General features: G+C 48.1%; 1 protein-coding gene across 1 annotated transcript in view; it reads left to right on the top strand.

Annotated features, from left to right (window-relative positions):
• Positions 1–12,340, top strand: part of RBBP6 (RB binding protein 6, ubiquitin ligase) — a 28,658-nt gene extending 16,318 nt beyond the window's left edge. Inside the window, exons 5-17 of the mRNA XM_072982658.2 lie at positions 1,261–1,349; positions 1,482–1,578; positions 2,206–2,345; positions 3,295–3,467; positions 4,004–4,107; positions 4,432–4,751; positions 5,165–5,261; positions 5,343–5,421; positions 5,513–5,570; positions 6,296–6,670; positions 7,059–7,160; positions 7,795–9,546; positions 10,266–12,340. Of these exons, the coding sequence (XP_072838759.2) occupies positions 1,261–1,349; positions 1,482–1,578; positions 2,206–2,345; positions 3,295–3,467; positions 4,004–4,107; positions 4,432–4,751; positions 5,165–5,261; positions 5,343–5,421; positions 5,513–5,570; positions 6,296–6,670; positions 7,059–7,160; positions 7,795–9,546; positions 10,266–11,871 (4,992 nt within the window). The 3' untranslated portion in view covers positions 11,872–12,340. The remainder of the gene's footprint in view (positions 1–1,260; positions 1,350–1,481; positions 1,579–2,205; positions 2,346–3,294; positions 3,468–4,003; positions 4,108–4,431; positions 4,752–5,164; positions 5,262–5,342; positions 5,422–5,512; positions 5,571–6,295; positions 6,671–7,058; positions 7,161–7,794; positions 9,547–10,265) is intronic.
• Positions 12,341–16,889: the final 4,549 nt, after the last annotated feature.

The following is a 16,889-nucleotide window of genomic DNA, read 5'->3' as shown; positions in this document are numbered from 1 at the left end:
AGTATTTCTGACAAATACAGAGTATTCTGTAGCATATAAAGCAGGTCAAAACTGTTATGTACTTTAACCTCTTCAATGCAGAAGATTTTTGCATGGAGGAAATGTGTTTAACAGTTTTCTGTTTTATTCGTATTTTGTATCAAATGCCATATTGGAATTTTGGTCTATTCCTACTAATGTTTTATGCTATTGAATGTGTTTTGTAAGACTGTTTGGGTTCAAACAAATTAGCTAAGTATTTGTAAAATAGTATTCTGTATATGTGAACAATTCCATAGTTGTTAATTTCAATTGTTAAGAAAAGTTATGTATTTTAATCAACTGTTTAATAAAATGTTGAAACTAGCTGTTTGCTTTTGTGAATGAATGTTAAAAAAAGTGTGTGTGGTTGATCCGAATGTTAGGTGCTTGAACAGCTGAACCATTAGTAGCCAGACCCTTAGACCCTGCTTGTATCTGTATTTAGTATATAATGAACCATTGTGGCAGGTACAAAGCATCTGAAATTGTTAGCTCCGCACGGGAGGCGCACACTTATGGCTCACATCTTAAAGGGACTGTCATTTTGAAAGTTGTGTGTCCAGAACCTTTTGTGCTGCCACAAATTCCAGTTGGCAGGAAATTATTCTTTGCCTGCTACTTGCTGCAGCTTTTGGGGGACATTCAGTTGCATTTTCCTTTTAAAGACACATGAAGGAGAACCGCAAAGTCATTTTCCACAATGTTAAAGGGGATCTGGCTGAGCCTCTGAAGTTCCAGTTTTCAGGATGACACGTCCCCTTTAATATTTGAAGTAATAGCAACATACATCCTTTGTACAAATGAGGACAATAGTGAAAAGCACCTCCACTGCTTGACAGACCAGACAGCTTAAAGTGCTGTGCTTTTTAACTTGTGGTATCCATAAGTATGGTGGGAAGTATCTTTTACAATAGTTGACTCCAGACCACTTAAATTACAGGGAACTGGAGCAGTTACACAAGCCATTATGTAAGGTACAGACAGAGCCTAAGGTTAAGAATGCCCCTGTAGAGAAGGGTTTTTTTTTTCCTTTACAGTTTACGTTAACAGGCACATAAACATCATGTAATGGCATAAGGACTCCCTGGAACATCTTCAGGACAATCTCAGCTGTTTTTGAGGCAACTTCAGTTAGCTTTGTGCTGCTCTTTACAGGATTGAATGAGTGGTGTTTGTCTTTGACTGAGTGGACTTAACTGTGTTTCTAATGTGTATGTCAAATGATTACCTATTGAACAGACCGCCAATCTGGCTGAAGCCAATGCTTCTGAAGAAGATAAAATTAAAGCTATGATGTCACAGTCTGGCCACGAATATGATCCTATCAAGTAAGTCTCCATCATGTCACACGCCAAAACAAAACAAAAAAACTAACTTCAGCATAATTAACATATTTGCTTTCATCGTTTTAAAAAAACAAATCTGGACAGATGCACACTTCTCTTCTTACACCTCTTTAGTTACATGAAGAAACCTCTGGGGCCGCCTCCGCCAACATATACTTGCTTTCGTTGTGGAAAACCTGGTCATTATATAAAGATCTGCCCGACCAATGGGGTAAGGGCTGGGAGTAGAAATACAGCTTCCTTTCTTTGTTTCTTTGTGTTCAGATAGTTTGCCTTTATTTCTAGTACTATCCCTGAATATAACTTGAAAAAGTAAAGTTCTGTCCCTTCGTTTGTTGCGCTGCGGTATTTGCGCTAAAGATAGGGTTTGTTTGTTTTTTCCAATATTTCTGGCCAGATGTAGTTTGAGATTGCAAATATCAGTGGTGTCCACCTTGGATGCCTTTTTATTGGGGAACAGGGAAATAAATTCATTGTGTTGTGTCTGCTTTATATGTGACTCTGACCTCCAATAATGGAGAAACTAGAGGGTGAAGATTGCTTATTTACTATGTAGTGCTATTGTGGGGCACTCTTGACTTTGCAAACTTGTTTTTAATGATAGTTGGCCTCCTATTGTTCAGAAAATAGCATAATTTGTTTTGTTTTTCTCTTACACCCCAGTTAATAGTTTGCTAACTTAAATAGCATTATTTCTAAAACTACAGAATTTATTACATCAATACACTGTTGTATATTTGAAATAGCCCAAGAAACGCAGCCAGTTTGACAGGGCTGATCAAAGAGACTGCTGGAAAATTGTCTTAGATAGTTGTTTGTGTTTTCCCTCCCTCAATAGGACAAAAACTTTGAGTCTGTTCCCAGGATTAAAAAGAGCACAGGAATTCCACGAAGTTTCATGATGGAGGTACAGGACCCTAATACAAAGGGCGCTATGCTCACCAACACAGGGAAATACGCCATCCCAACTATTGATGCGTAAGTATCCAGATCTTCGTGATAAAGTAAACAGTTTGAGTTTCTTCTTTGAAGCATCGAAATTTGGGAGGCTAGTTAAACCTGCTTGCAGTAAGAATAGACTGAAAAACTGTTATAGATCGATAGCGAGTAAAAAATTTAGATTTCTTCTTGCTGGGTTTCTTAGTGTGTAGTTTACTATTAGTTCTCCAGGCAGCTTCCTGCATTTATGCTGTTGCTTGTGCTCCCCATCAGTCTTCTCCTTGGGCTGAACTGCCCCAGGAACCTTTCACACCATATTGCATTGGTTCTTAATGTCATTTGGAAAAGTGCTGATTGACTGGCTGATTATGCTTTGCATGTCTCACCTGTTTTGCATTGAGAATGATATACCTCTGGTTGGTTTGGTGGCTTGGTTTGGTTTTGGTTTTGAGAAAATTCTTCATAGATAACCTGTTGCTCATGAATATTATATCACACCCATGCATATAACAAAACCAGAAGTCTTGTGGGATCTTAAAGACGGACTGGTTTTATTTCATGTTTATTTCATGCTTCTGTGGATTGCAGTCTACTTCCTCTGACACTGACTGAGGGAGGAAATTTCTGAGGCAGTGGACTGCAATCTATAAAAGCTCCCTCTGGAAAATGTCAGATTTGATAATGCAGGCCTGGTTTTATTTTTGTTGTGCATAGTGGAACAGACCGTATAGCTGCTTCAGCCTTTGAAGAATGTTAATGGCTTGTAAGGTGCTTTGTATTTACCGAAGATGAGACAGAATTTTCATTTTTAACACATGCCTTTAAAATTAACTTACTGTATTAATGTGAGCAGTTTCATAGCTTGGGCTAGAGAAGCAACCTGTCCAAGCTACCCTCCTGTCATTCAGTTACTCCCTGAAAGCTTTGTATCAGTGTACCTTGTTACCAGCTGAATACGAGAGGTTTCAGTAGAGCTGCTCTGTTTCAGGGAGGCTTACGCTATTGGGAAGAAAGAGAAGCCCCCGTTCCTTCCGGAAGAGCCATCTTCCTCCTCTGAAGAAGATGACCCTATCCCAGACGAGCTCTTATGTCTGATCTGCAAAGATATTATGACCGATGCCGTCGTCATTCCCTGCTGTGGGAACAGCTACTGCGATGAATGTGAGCACCCCACTTTGACCTGCATCTCCAAGCGACGGGGAAAGAGCAGGGCTGCCTGGGAGGGAACGCTGGCGGTGGCCGCTTTCTGAGCAGTGGGCACCAACTCTGGTCCCAGTGGGCTTTGGTTCTGTTTGGGGAAAGAGGAAAGAAAGCTGGATTTTTGACCCCAACCCATTGCACTCTGGGTTAGGCAGGCGGGATTCTTATCAGCATTTTCATTAGAGACCACTAAAGTTCTGAGTACTTGTGCTTTTACAAAATAAGAACCTCTCTGAAAAATCTCTCATGTTTTAGGATGGCATTCAAGGAGAGGACGTTTGGGGGGGGGCGATGCTTGGATCCTAGCCATGGCAATGGGTCTCTCCAACAGATAGTTATTTAGCTCTGCCATTTAGTTGCAATGGGTGAGAGGCTGTGATGCCTTGGTTGAGGCTAGAGAACTTCATAACGGGTTGCAAGATGTTCCATAATGTGCTTTGTATGATACAAGAACACATTCTGTGCATTTCTCATCATATTTTAAAAACTGTTAACAGGTATCAGAACATCATTACTCGAATCCGAGGAACATACCTGCCCTACTTGTCATCAGACAGATGTTTCACCTGATGCTTTAATTGCCAATAAATTTTTACGCCAGGTAATTTCATATCATCTTTCTTCTTAAGCTACTTTATTAATCTAGGTGGGAGAGGTCACCCAGGAAAGGTTGAAGAGAGTGTAATAGGGTCAGGCCAGCTTGTTATTCTTGTTACTGCCCAGCTCAGATGCTGAAATGCTTCTCTCCCTCTGTGCAGTCCACAGCCAGATTGAACAGTTACTCAAGACTTCTTAGCTGCCCCATTCAAATAAGAAATAATGGCCTTTGTTACCAAAGCACATACGTGTTACTCCTATTATGAAAGGAAGATTTGATGTTTTGGTTAATTTCTTTTGCTTAATGTTTCCCCCCCCCCCCCTTTAGGCTGTAAATAACTTCAAAAATGAAACTGGCTACACAAAAAGGCTCCGGAAGCAGACCCAGCTGCCTAGACAGGCAGTTCAGCGGAATGTTCCTTCCACCCCAAGATCCATGGGCTCCAGGCAGCAGGATCCCCTCATAATTCCAGCCACTTCTGCCCCCGGACACACAGCTGTCTCCCTCACCTTGTCAATAGCTCCCAGTCAGTCAGCTTCGTCAGCAGCCACGTTGCCCATAAGTCAGCCTGCTGCTGCATCCACTAGTGACGTTCCTGCATCCATATCGATGGCAGTTCGAGGTGATAAACCAGAAGGACCTTTCCGGTGAGTCAGCTTATAAAACGGGGATCTCCAGCCCAGGGGTCTAATGTGGTCTTTCTACATCTGCACCCTCCATGGCCCAAGTGGTCTTGGGTCTAATGCTTAGAAACCAACCTGACCCGTCTGAGTGCTTTCTTGCATATTTCCTGTTACTCAGAAGACATTTAGAGGCAAAGTGGATCAGTTCAGAGAAAGATTACTCCCTTGGTTCCAGAAGAGCGCACACTTCAGCTGCCTTTCTTAGTCATGAGCTGAGGCCTATCTTCAAGGTGTAGAATCATTTAATGTCAGCTAGAAAAGGGCCGTTTTAGAGGTTTCTGCTTTCTGACTCTCCTGCTATTTATGAGTGCATCTTAGAATGAAGTGGTGGCTTCATGGCACCCATTCTAACCTTGATTTTTCTTGTTTCACTGCAGTGATGATGATAACATTGGACCAGCTGCTGCTACATTGTCTGCCTCAGATCACACAAAACCACCTTCATTGGCAATTAATCCTTTGATGGAGGAAAAGGTAAACTTTGTCTCTGAACTGAACTCATTTGTGTATCTCAACAGTAGCAGCCCCTCATTTTACTCTCTTTTCTCCCTGAAGGGCTATCAGGTTCCTGTGCTTGGACAGCCAGCCTTGTCAGGGCAGCTGGGCTCTCATGGGCATTCCATACCTACCATGGGTAAGTGCCATCACTTTGATCCCAGCTGTTTGGTGCAACGGTGGTCCCTCTGCATAGACCTAAAGCAATTGTCCTTTTTGTCCCCACGTAGGTCAGCCAGTGAGAACCAACCCTGTTCGCTCTGCAGGCAGTAGGTCAAGCTGGGAGCCGTAAGTATATCTTCAGAAGGTTAGATATTTCTAGATTTAACAGCAAGTTTAGAATGTGATAAGCATATTCAGCCACTCTTGGTTACCTGTGTGGGGGAAGCATGCCTGTTTCGTTTCTCTACAGGGACGGTTAGATGCTGCCTTAAGGATGCCCATTAAAATATATTATGGAGATCTAGTTCAGTAGTAAACAACACATTGAAACAGTCACCAGGCAAAAATGGAGAGGAAGCTGCCCTGGCTTGTATGCAGCCGAATGCTGAATTTCAGAAGGCAGCTTCCATAGTTTGAGTAACCGGCCATTGGCAGGGATAGAAGAGGTAGCATTCATTAATGTCAGCACTGGCTCTAGTTACCAGACCTGAGTCAGAGGACCAGGCTCCCTGATCATCATCTTCCTAACACTGCAAAAACCAATGAACTGGTGATTCAACCCTGTGTCAATAACTGGAATGCTGTAGGGATCACAGATTCAAGAGCATCAGTGGGAGGTTGAAAAGAGAAGAACAGAGTGCAGAAGGGAGGGCTCTTTGGGAGAGGCCTTGGGAGCCTCTGCCAGTGGGCAGAGCGGAGGGGCACCAGCAGAACCGTTCAGAACAGGGCAAGCTGTGAGGCAAGGCGGGCAGGTTCTGCAGAGGGCGGGGGCCTGTCTGTTTCACACCCCTCTCTTGCGAACAAGGGGCCAATATAACGCTCGGTGACAACGTGTTTTTGGGTTTCTTTAGAAGTTCAAACCGAGGACGCCCGCATAGTGACCGCACACAAAGGACTCAGGCCCCAACATTGCCAGCCTCAACCCCAGTCTTTGTGCCGGTGCCGCCTCCTCCCTTGTATCCTCCTCCTCCGCCACCTCCTCATGCCCTTCCTCTTCCACCGGGGGTGCCTCCGCCACAGTTTCCTCCTCAGTTTCCACCGGGCCAACCTCCACCTGCCGGGTACACTGTCCCCCCTCCGGGATACCCCCCGGCTCCAGCAAACATATCAACACCTTGGGTACCAACACCTGTACCAACGGCTCACTCAAATGCCATCCCAACGACACAGGCACCTCCTTTATCTAGGGAGGAGTTTTACAGAGAGCAGCGGAGACTGAAAGAGGAGTAAGTATCTGGCTCTGAATGAAGTTTCATTCTGTTTCCTCCGTCTGTTTCAGTGGAATGTAACTGACTGTACTGACATTCCCGGCACATGTGCTGGGAAGCCACCGTGACAGAAAACGCCAGGTTTCAAATGTGGATGTTCGCTGCCAGTGAAAATAACCCTTCAGATTAAAAACCTACAGAAATACGAATCTAACCAAATGCCGTGACATGTCTCGTGGATGTGCTGTTTCTCCCCCCCCCCCCTTATTTTTAAATTTTTATTTTTAGTAGTTGGTTCATTTTCATGTGCATGCAGTGTCGTTTTCCAAGCTGGCATGGTTCTCTTAATGCTTTCTCTGACAGATCGCTGTGGCTTCATGTCACAATCATTTTCTTATTTTAACAGGGAAAAGAAAAAGTCGAAGCTTGATGAATTTACAAATGATTTTGCTAAAGAACTGATGGAATATAAAAAAATCCAGAAAGAACGCAGGCGTTCTTACTCCCGGTAATTCTCTTTATTGTGTCCGTTATTGATACCAGTGGAGATGGATGGGGGTGTGTGGCGTGCTTTGGATTTGGAAACTCCCTAGTTTAGTCCTTTCTATTTCTAGGAGGTTGTTTTGTTTTGTTTAATGGATTGTGGGTGATCAAGATGGGGTCAGTTGTAGCTGCTTAAAGTAGATGGTGCTGGGATGGGTGCATTAGTGGTCTGACGTGGCTTTATGTGTTTATATGGGTTGCAGGACTGGTGGGAATAATGCAGGATACCAATTAATTCTCTTTCAGTGCAGATTGCAGTGCAGCTGATGGGCTAAAATCCTGTTCACACCCCCACCCTACATTTGGAAGAACAATACAGTGTTGAAATGTTTTTCAAAGGTTTTAAGAAATAAAAGTTTAAAGAGAACCATGGCTGAGGGGCTCATTATTTAGGATCTTGAAGAAATCCCAAAGCTTCCCCAGACTGCCACTGTGAATTGTGTCCGTTAGTCTTCTGCCTTGCTCAATGCTGGGAGAATTTTTGGACAGAAGATAGATGGCTGGCTGTGTCTTCTTTGTGCCCTGAAATTGATGCACAGCTAGTAAGACCTGTAGTTAAACAAACTTTTTCTTCTTCTTCTTCTCATTTTCTTCCTAAGGTCCAAATCGCCCTACAGCGCATCTTCCTATTCAAGAAGTTCCTATAGCTACTCCAAGTCAAGATCCGGTTCCTCTCGTTCCCGATCGTACTCTCGGTCCTTCAGCCGGTCCCACTCCCGGTCCTATTCTCGCTCGCCCCCCTACCCACGGAGAGGCCGGGGTAAGAGTCGCAATTACCGTTCCAGGTCGAGATCCCACGGCTATCATCGCTCGAGATCTCGGTCGCCGCCCTACAGAAGGTATCACTCACGATCAAGGTCCCCGGTGTACAGAGGCCAGTCTCCCAATAAGCACCCCGTTCCCCAGGGAGAAGGGGAAAGAGAGTACTTTGGTCGCTATCGAGAAATGCCCCTTTATGACATGAAGGCCTACTATGGCAGATCGGTGGAGATGAGAGACCCCTTTGAGAAGGAGAGGTACCGCAATTGGGACTGCTACAGAGATTGGTGTGAGAAATATGAGAAGTACTGCAAGGGTTTTGCCGCTGGGGCCCAGCCTCGCCCCCTGCTTAACAGAGAGAACTTTTCCCCAGAACGGTTTGGCCTTTCTGGGCCAAGGCGCGAGAATTCCCCCTATATCCGTGGCCGTAGAGAGGAATACCCTGGTGGGCTAGGCCATCGAAATCGAAACATCGGCAGTGGCTACTCTGAAAAGGTGACAGCGAGAGAAGGTCACGGTTTGAAAGATATGCCGAAACTGAAAGAGAAGGAGGCGGAAAACCCACCTGGAGATGTGAAGGGAAACAAACACAAGAAGCACCGGAAGAGAAGAAAGGGAGAAGAGGGGGAAGGCTTCCCAAGTGCTGACCTGATGGAAGGCTCCCGGAAGCCCAGGGACCCTGCCGCCGCGGCGGAAGAGAGCAAACCTGACCCACTCTTTGTGCTTTCTAGCAGGGATGATGCTACCCCTGTCAGGGACGAGCCCATGGAAGCAGACTCAGTGGCTTTTAAACCCGTTTCGGACAAAGAAAGGAAAGAGAAGCCAAAGGCCAAAGTTGAAAAGACAAAACGGAAAACAGAAGGTCCTGCCGCAACCAAGAAAGAGGTGCAGGTGAAGCCGGCCAAAGCACCCCAGGAAAAAGCAGAAGCTGATCGTGAAAAATCGCCACGGCCTGACCCTCCTGCAAAAAAGGTGAAAGAGGAGCCGGCCAAAGCTGATGGTACGAAGCCGTCCTCTCAAAAAGATGAGAAGCCACTTAGTACACCACGCAAAGTGAATTCCCGTGGTGTAAAAGAGCCTCCAGAGACTAGATTGGCCAAGGAGGAGAAAGTCAAGAAAGAACACCCCAAGGAAATTAAGCAGGAGAAGCAGCCCAGCAAAGAGGAAAAGTTAAAGAAGCCCATAGACAAAAATAAACCAGCAGATGCAAAATCAGAGAAAAGAAAAAGAAAAGTGGAGGAGAAAGGAGATAAAGACCCTGAAACCATCTCTTCAAAAACTTCAAAGCAAGACGTTACAGAATTGAAACCTTTGCCCAAGGGGAAAACTGAGCCAGAAGGTGAAAAAGCAGAGAGGACCCCTGAAAAGGACAAAACGGTTTTGCCTGTCGTTCCGGCAAAAAAGATTAAGCTGAACAGAGAAACTGGCAAAAAGATTGCCGGCACCGAGAACATCCCTGCTGTGAAAGAAGTTTCAGCTGAGAAACCTGAGCCAGCCGGTAGCAAAACAAAGCAAGAAAAACCCAAAGGAAAGCTGAGGAGGAAAATGGCAGCAGCTGACGGGTCTGGTTCCACACTGGTGGATTATACCAGGTAACTTTTTATGTCAGTGAAAAATGGGTGTGGGTTCCTAAAGCCATCTCTTGCGTCTTGGGAGGCAACGTGTGATCTGTCTTCAGTTACGCTGGTAGCAGAATAACCGTAGTCTTTGTGAACCAAACTGGGCCCCTGTTTTCTGATACAGATCACTTGCCTTCCACTCTCAAAACAGTCCCAACTGAGCTGCAGCCTTTGATTTTTCCCTCCACTTAAGGCTCAGCCTATTTTGTGATGGTGCTTTCTCTCTTGGCGCCTTTTTGCCTTCTGGCTGCTTGCTGCACCGGCTATAGGATGGATGGTATGCCAGTTGATCTTTGAGTGTTAGCTCGTCACGGACACTCATTAGGGAAGTAGGAATTGCATCCCTCACAAGCCACTCTAGAGTCACTTTGATTTAGCCATGGCCTGGCCTGGCAATCTGGAATTGGGCGTAAAGGTCTGGAGCACTGTGAGCTGGTTCTGTCCCCTGAAGCTTTGAATGTACAGTAGAAGGAATTTGGGCTGGTTGTGAAGCCTGGTTTTCTCAGGGAGTGGGCACATTCTTGTTAAGAAAACTACCCTGGAGTGAGATAAATATTGCCTGGTCAGTTCCCTGTGCAGAGGACTGCTTGGAACCTTTAACGCTGCAAAAGCATCTTGAGTCGAACTGACAGCTCCCTTAACAATGCTGTGTGTGCTTTGTGTCTCCTCCCCCCCCCCCCCCCCCGCTTTAGTACGAGCTCTGCTGGAGGCAGCCCTGTAAGGAAGTCCGAAGATAAACTAGACACAAAGCGAACGGTCATCAAGACAATGGAAGAGTACAACAATGACATTACAGCCCCTGCCGAAGATGTTATCATCATGATCCAGGTTCCACAGTCCAAGTGGGACAAAGACGATTTTGACTCGGAAGAGGAAGAGGACAATGTTAAACCCGCCCAGGTTCCTTCTGCTGCTGGGAAACCTACTAGTGTTGTCAAAAATGTCAGCAGCTTGAAGCCCTCCAGCTCCCTCAAATACAGTGAGAAGGATCCTGAGCATGTAGAGAAAAACCAGAGAGCAGCAACAAAAGAAACTGGGCGTGAAAGCTCGCAGCCTGAGCCCAAGAGTTCCAAAAGCCTGACATCTAATGAAAAAGGGAAAGCCAAAGAGAGAGACCACACGACCTCGGAGAGGGAGGCTTTGGAGAAAAGGAAGAGCGGGGCCCAGCCTGAAAAAGAGCGTTCTGAACACAGTGCCGAGCAAGGCGCTGTAAAGAGCAGCTCTTCCCACTCGTCCAGAGAGAACAGGGGTCCCGATAAGCATGATGCTGCTACTGCTGCTGCTCACATGTCCTCTGCTAAAGACTTCACTCCAAACCGGGACAAAAAATATGACTACGATAGCAGCAGTAACAGGGACTTTTCAGGTGCTAAGCGAAGAGATGACAGGAGTGATCCGGCACGGAAGAAGATCTCCCCTTCCCGTACCCGGGATTCTGCCACGTCTGGCCTGAAGAGTAGTAAGACCAGGGAAGAGAGAGCAGAACAGACCAAGAAGGATCCCTGGGATGTGAAGTGGAGCAGTTACAGTCCCACAAGGGAGCGAAGGCAGAACGATCACAAAACGACGTATGAGTCCAGGCGCTCCGCAGAACAGCACAAGTCTCAGGAAAGGGGATTAGGCAAAGAAAGGGAGAAGCGCCCGTCCTCCGAGACCTGGAGCAGTAAAGAGAGGACGATGGGTGGGAGCAAGTCCTTACACAGGCGGCCTTCCCCGGAGGTGAGGGAGCCAGGGGCCCTTCAGAATGACAAGAGCGGAGCCAAGCCAAAGCCTCAGCCGAGCCACTTTTCCCGGCTCTCCTCGGACCCAACACGGGAAACCGACGAGGCCGCGTTTGTCCCAGACTACAATGAAAGTGACAGCGACAGCAATGGATCAGCCAAACCGGAAGATTCCCCAGGGAAGAACGCAAGGGATGGAAAGGAGAGGGCCACCGACAAGCCTGTCAAAGAGGCCCCTGCGGCGGGAGCGTTGGCTACCCAGCCCGGGGGGAGCCAGAGCCAAAGCAGCCCCAGCCCGAGCCGCAGCCAGAGCCCCTCCGGAAGCCAGGGGCGGAGCCGCAGCAGCAGCGCCAGCAGCGCTGACAGCCAGGACAGCAAGAAGAAGCGGAAAAAGAAGGAGAAGAAGAAGCACAGGAAGCACAAGAAGCACAAGAAACACAAGAAGCACGCCGGCACCGAGTCCGAGGCCGAGAAGAGCCAAAAACACAAACACAAGAAGAAGAAGTCAAAGAAGAGCAAAGACAAGGAGAAAGAGAAGGAGAGAGACGACCAAAAAGCAAAACCTGTCACTGTCTAGAAAGGGCCGAGGGGAGGCCAGGCGACGGACTTGACCAAGTCACCTGTCGGAAATTTTGCTATAATATAAACACAAGCCTTGTAAATAATGCCATGACAGGCCCTGTGGCTGCACTTACACAATTGCTGCTTGATTTGATTTTTACATCAGAGCTTTATAAAGTGAACATTTTGTACAGACTTGTGAGTTGTGACCATGTAATAGGGGGGAGGGGAGGCCAGAGGGTTTTTAATTTTATTTTATTTTTATTTGGGGGCATCTTATTTTTAACCACCATTAAATTAGTTTGGGTGGAGTTTACTGTACTGTGAAAAATTTCACACTTAATTTTTTTAAAAATTGCCTGTCAGAAAAAGTTTTAAAAGCTGGTATTGGCTTACAAATATCAGCTGGAGGACTTAATAAGAAAGCATTACAGCCCTGTTCTGTTACTTTTGGATTACAATAAAAAAAATTCATTGAACCTTAATCCACATGGTAAATTTGCAGGCTCAACTTTAATAAAGAAACCAAGGGAAGGCTATATTCCAAACACGCCGTGAATCTACCCTTGACAAGGACGTGGCCAATATAGCGAGATGTGTTGGTGTAAGCCCTGCCTTGAAGGGAAAGTTTTTCCTTTCCTGACTGTGAGAAGCCATCGTGAGTCTCGTAAGGGAGAATGGTGCCATGGGGAATGAGACAGTTGTACACCCGCTGAGGTTAGTGGGGTTGAATGGCAGGGGTTGGGTGATAATCACAGATAAGCATCGTTTGATTAGGATAAAAAGAGAAGCTCTTGCTCCCCTTTTAAGTTACCACTCTGTGACAAATTCTTTTCAGCTGTTTTCTGTTGGAACCTTTGACATTCAGCAAGCTTATCAATCGAAGACTTGATCCAGTGGCATCCTTTCACAGGATCCTGCTGCCTCCTCTAGAGTAGGTGATGCTCTTCCATCCTGCAGCTGCTGCCCTGTGTGCCCCAAATGCCCGTTCTGGAAGGCTGAGAAACGCCTTAGAGCACTGAAGAAGGGGGGTGGGAAATCCCAACCGCTGGCAGCGGAGACTGTCAGAGTGCACGGGGGATCTGGGCCTTGCCCTTGGAGATTATTGTTCCAGCAGTTTTTTGGCCAGTTTGTGCCCATTTTTCCTTTGTGCTGAAGGCTAGTCTGTTCTCCCTGGGTTAACTTCTGAGGGCTGATTATGACAAATAATGGTCTCTGTCACTCTACCAACATGAATCCGACCAAACTCCGGGAGGCAGTGGAAGACAGGAGGGCCTGGCGTGCTCTGGTCCATGGGGTCCGAAAGAGTCAGACACAACTTAATAACAACAACAAATCGCTTCAGAGTGTAAACGGGTATACAAAAGCCCTGGGGTGGTAGATGACGTCGCCGTCCAGTCTTGGAACAAGGTTGTCCAAGTAGACGTGAGGACTGAGTTGGCATCTGGATGTGTCTCAGGCTGTAGTTCCCCCATCAGCATCTATCTTTACTGGCAGGTAACCTAAAGGCAGATAGCTGTCTGTAGACAAGTACAGGCCTACCACCCAAACCCTGTGAGAGGCGTCTCATCAGAGAATGACATGTAGATCACTCATGATGCCTCCCTCAGCTGAGAACTAACAAACTGGCCTGAAATGTTTTTTCCTCTGAGGGTGCTTGGTAGATGATGCCTAAGTTTCCACCTGTCCCAGTTGATCAGTATGCAGATGCTTTTCCCTCTTAGTTTGGTGGATATTGCAATTTCAGAAAAAGATGGATTTCACTCTTTAGGTCGGGACTCCGTGCTGAATTGAAACAGAAGTGATCTAATCTGTTTTCACTATGAACAGCAGGACTCGTGGTGTGTTCCAGGTGGAAGTCCAGGTGGAAGCCAGACATGTATATTTGATGGTCTGCAGGTTTCTGGTACAAAGTGGTTCTTTTCTGTCCATTGCGTAGTTGTGTCAAGTAAGTAAATCTGTTACGTGGAACGACTGAGGTTCAGGTGAACGGTGGAGTTGGTTTTTGGTAGCCTGTGCTGCAGCCCCTGAATGACAGCTCAGAAAACCACAAAGGCCCCCTGACTCCCCAGGGTTGCCCGCCCAGACCCAGCAGGCCTTGACTGTTTTATTTACGGGCAAGGGAAACATGGCTTCAGCCTGCCATAAAGCAGCCCCTCAAATCTCCCTTGCTGCTCCCCCCACCTGGCCCAGTCTTTGAAGGCTTAATGGAACTCCACACATTACATACTGGAAAGTCTAGCTCCTCATCTGAGGTGAGCTGTGTCTGTCCGAGAGGTCAAGCGCGTGTGGTGAAAGGTCCTGATTTGAGATGTTTCTAGCCATCGGATGCTTTGGCACATCCTCCTCTGTGGTGGTGGCGGGGGGGGGGGGAACCTGCTGGACTTGCTGAGAAAGGGCCAGGGCACGCACACACAGAAATGCAACTCCCGGTCGCTGGGATGTTTGGGGCTTTTGCATGTGCCGTCTGCAGCCTTCTTGGTTGACGGGCCTGGGATGGCCACCCTTTCTGCACCCTGGAGAATTGAGCCCAGATGGCCAGACAGTGAGGCTGACGTGTACATGATGGTCTTATGAGGCCAGAGTCACAAGGCACACGCAACCGTGTTAGCACAGAAGTCAACCCCTTTGCACCAAGAGTGACAGCCTAACTATGGACGTTCTCCTTCTCTTCCCAGTGCTTTCCACCAGCCGGGGAGGTTGGCCCCTCCCCGTTTTAAGATGCTCAGCTCTTTTGCAGTATTCCATTGAGCCACACATCTCCAGGAGATGGTTTCTATTCAGCCTTTTCTCTCAGAGATGAGGGAGGCATTTCTGCTTTGCAGCCTGGAGAACATTTTGTGCTGAGTTAGGCTAGAGGGCACTTCCTTTACAAACATAAAAGCAAGCAAGCAAGCAGAGAGCACTTAACGTTGATGCAGCTGTACCTTTGAGCATCGGGGTGGATTCTGCATCAGCAGCCTCTGCATGCCTTCTCACTCTCTCTGGCAGGCAGGGGCCGAGGGTAAGCCCGGCCCAACCCACACCCTGAGAACGTGGGGCCAAAGGGCAGGCCTTGTGCTGTAATGGGGCAGGGATCAGGCCCTTCCCTAACCATGGTCAAATCCATGTGCGTGCAAGTGTACCTGTGTCTGTGAGGCAGACAAAAAACAAAAACAAAACAAACACCTTGTTGCAAGGCAGAGCTAGGAAAGATTCTGGGACTACAGCTCCCAGAATTCCCTGGCTGGCCGGGTGGCTCAGAGCTGTGGGTAGAAAGCGAACGAGCACCTTTTCCTTGCTGTGTTGCAGCATACAGGGCCCCTCTGAACGGTGGGCGGAAGGAGGCATGTTTCCCTGTGGCTGCTGCATGTTGGGAGTTTCCCCAAGTCTTCTGCCCAGGCTGCGGGCTGTGGGCTCTCTCTGCTCCTGTGGATGGAGCAGCAGGCAAGCTGTCTGCAGTGTTGCCTCCTGGCCCTGTGCCCCTCTCGCTCCGAACTCCCAGGTTCCCAGCATGGTCCCAATCCAACATTGTCCACGTTTGCTGGGTCCGTGGATGGCGGGAGCTTGTGCTTCGTCCTGGAGGGGTGCCGTGCCCAGCTCTTTCTCTCCTTATAGCTGACCTCAGTGGATGGCAGTGCCCTGTTCTGTTCTCGCGAATACTGCACACCACTTCCCAGTCTCCAGTGGGGTAGTGGCACCCTGCCAAAAGATGGCGTTGCTCTTTGCCTCCCAGAAGTTGTGAGGGGCTGGGGGGCTCCATGCCCTGCAGCCTCTTCCGAGCTCAGCCCGTTCCCCTAGGAAACGGGGACTGGAAGATTATTCCATACGGTGATGCCAACTTGGAAGGTCTCGGCTGCTGCCGGAGCAGCCTCCTCTCCCTTGGTGCTGCAGAGATGCCCTGTTATGAGTTGCTGTCTCATTTTGTCCTTTTCTCAATTGGGGGGGGGGGGAGGAAAGGAAGCAACGACCCCTTCGTTTTCATAATCCAAATCACACCGACATGGTGCTGACCCCAGGTTCTTAGCCCATCAAAAGGGTTGCCGGGGAAGACACAGGATCCTCTATTTCAGGGGGGGGGTGGGAATAGCTAGGATGCTGTCCTGCTTTGGGAGGCGTCCTCTGCTTGGAGGGGGGGGGTGTCTGGCTCACCTTGGATTAATCAAAGGGAAGGAACCCCCAGGAGTTGGAGGAGAGGCCCCGAGGTTGCCCATCAGCAGCACTGAACAGTGCCTGGGCGGCGGACTGAGGAGCAAGCATACAAGTCGCTGGCTCCTGGCTCTACCCACCACCACCACCACCACCGCCGCCCTTTGAGCAAGGAGCACCGTACAGTACTTCTGCCAAATGTCCTTTTGATTGGCACCTAGGTCTCTGAACTCGGTATATGCAAGCTTGTGCAAATAGGCCTCTTCTCTGGGGAAGAGTGGTGTCCCTCATGTGCCCGCCCCCGCTCCCTGAGGGGCTTCCCTCGTCAGATGGGGCCGCTGGAGGAACCTCTCCTTTTTTGCGGGGGGGGGGGGACAGGTCAGAAGAGGCTCCTCAGGCCCAGCGTGCCCTGTTCAGGTCTGGGGCAGGAGGCGTCGTGTGCCTCAGCTGGGGTTCATGGCTGGTTTTGCAACAGGATTCGCCTCACCAGGACGGGCTCCGGCTGCCGGTCCCAGGCACGGTGGCTTCCGCCCGCAGTGCATCTTTTCTGATCCTCCTCATCAGCTGTTTTTGCTGCCTTCAGTCTGGGCTGCCAGGCAAATCTGCCCAACTGTTTGTAGACACACTTCAGTCTTGCCTCTGCTTCCTTTCCAGCTCTAGCAGTGCCCACCTCGTAGGGCGAGCTTGCATCTTCAATCACTTGTAGACATGTGGGGGGGGGGGGGAACCTGCCTGCAACCAGCATTGAAGCTTTTTACATTTCTGCTTCAGAGGAGACGCGTGGTGTCTCTTGATCAGCAGCTGCTGCTGGTGTGTGTCCGGAATGCAGATGAGGCCCTGGGTGTTTCATGGGCAGCAAGACTAGATTTATCTGCAGTGCCAAGTAATTGATGGTTTCAGTGATCA

The sequence above is a fragment of the Pogona vitticeps genome, chromosome 13, assembly GCF_051106095.1.
Source record: "Pogona vitticeps strain Pit_001003342236 chromosome 13, PviZW2.1, whole genome shotgun sequence".
Classification (NCBI taxonomy): domain Eukaryota; kingdom Metazoa; phylum Chordata; class Lepidosauria; order Squamata; family Agamidae; genus Pogona; species Pogona vitticeps.
This window is presented reverse-complemented; position numbering and strand designations above follow the sequence as displayed.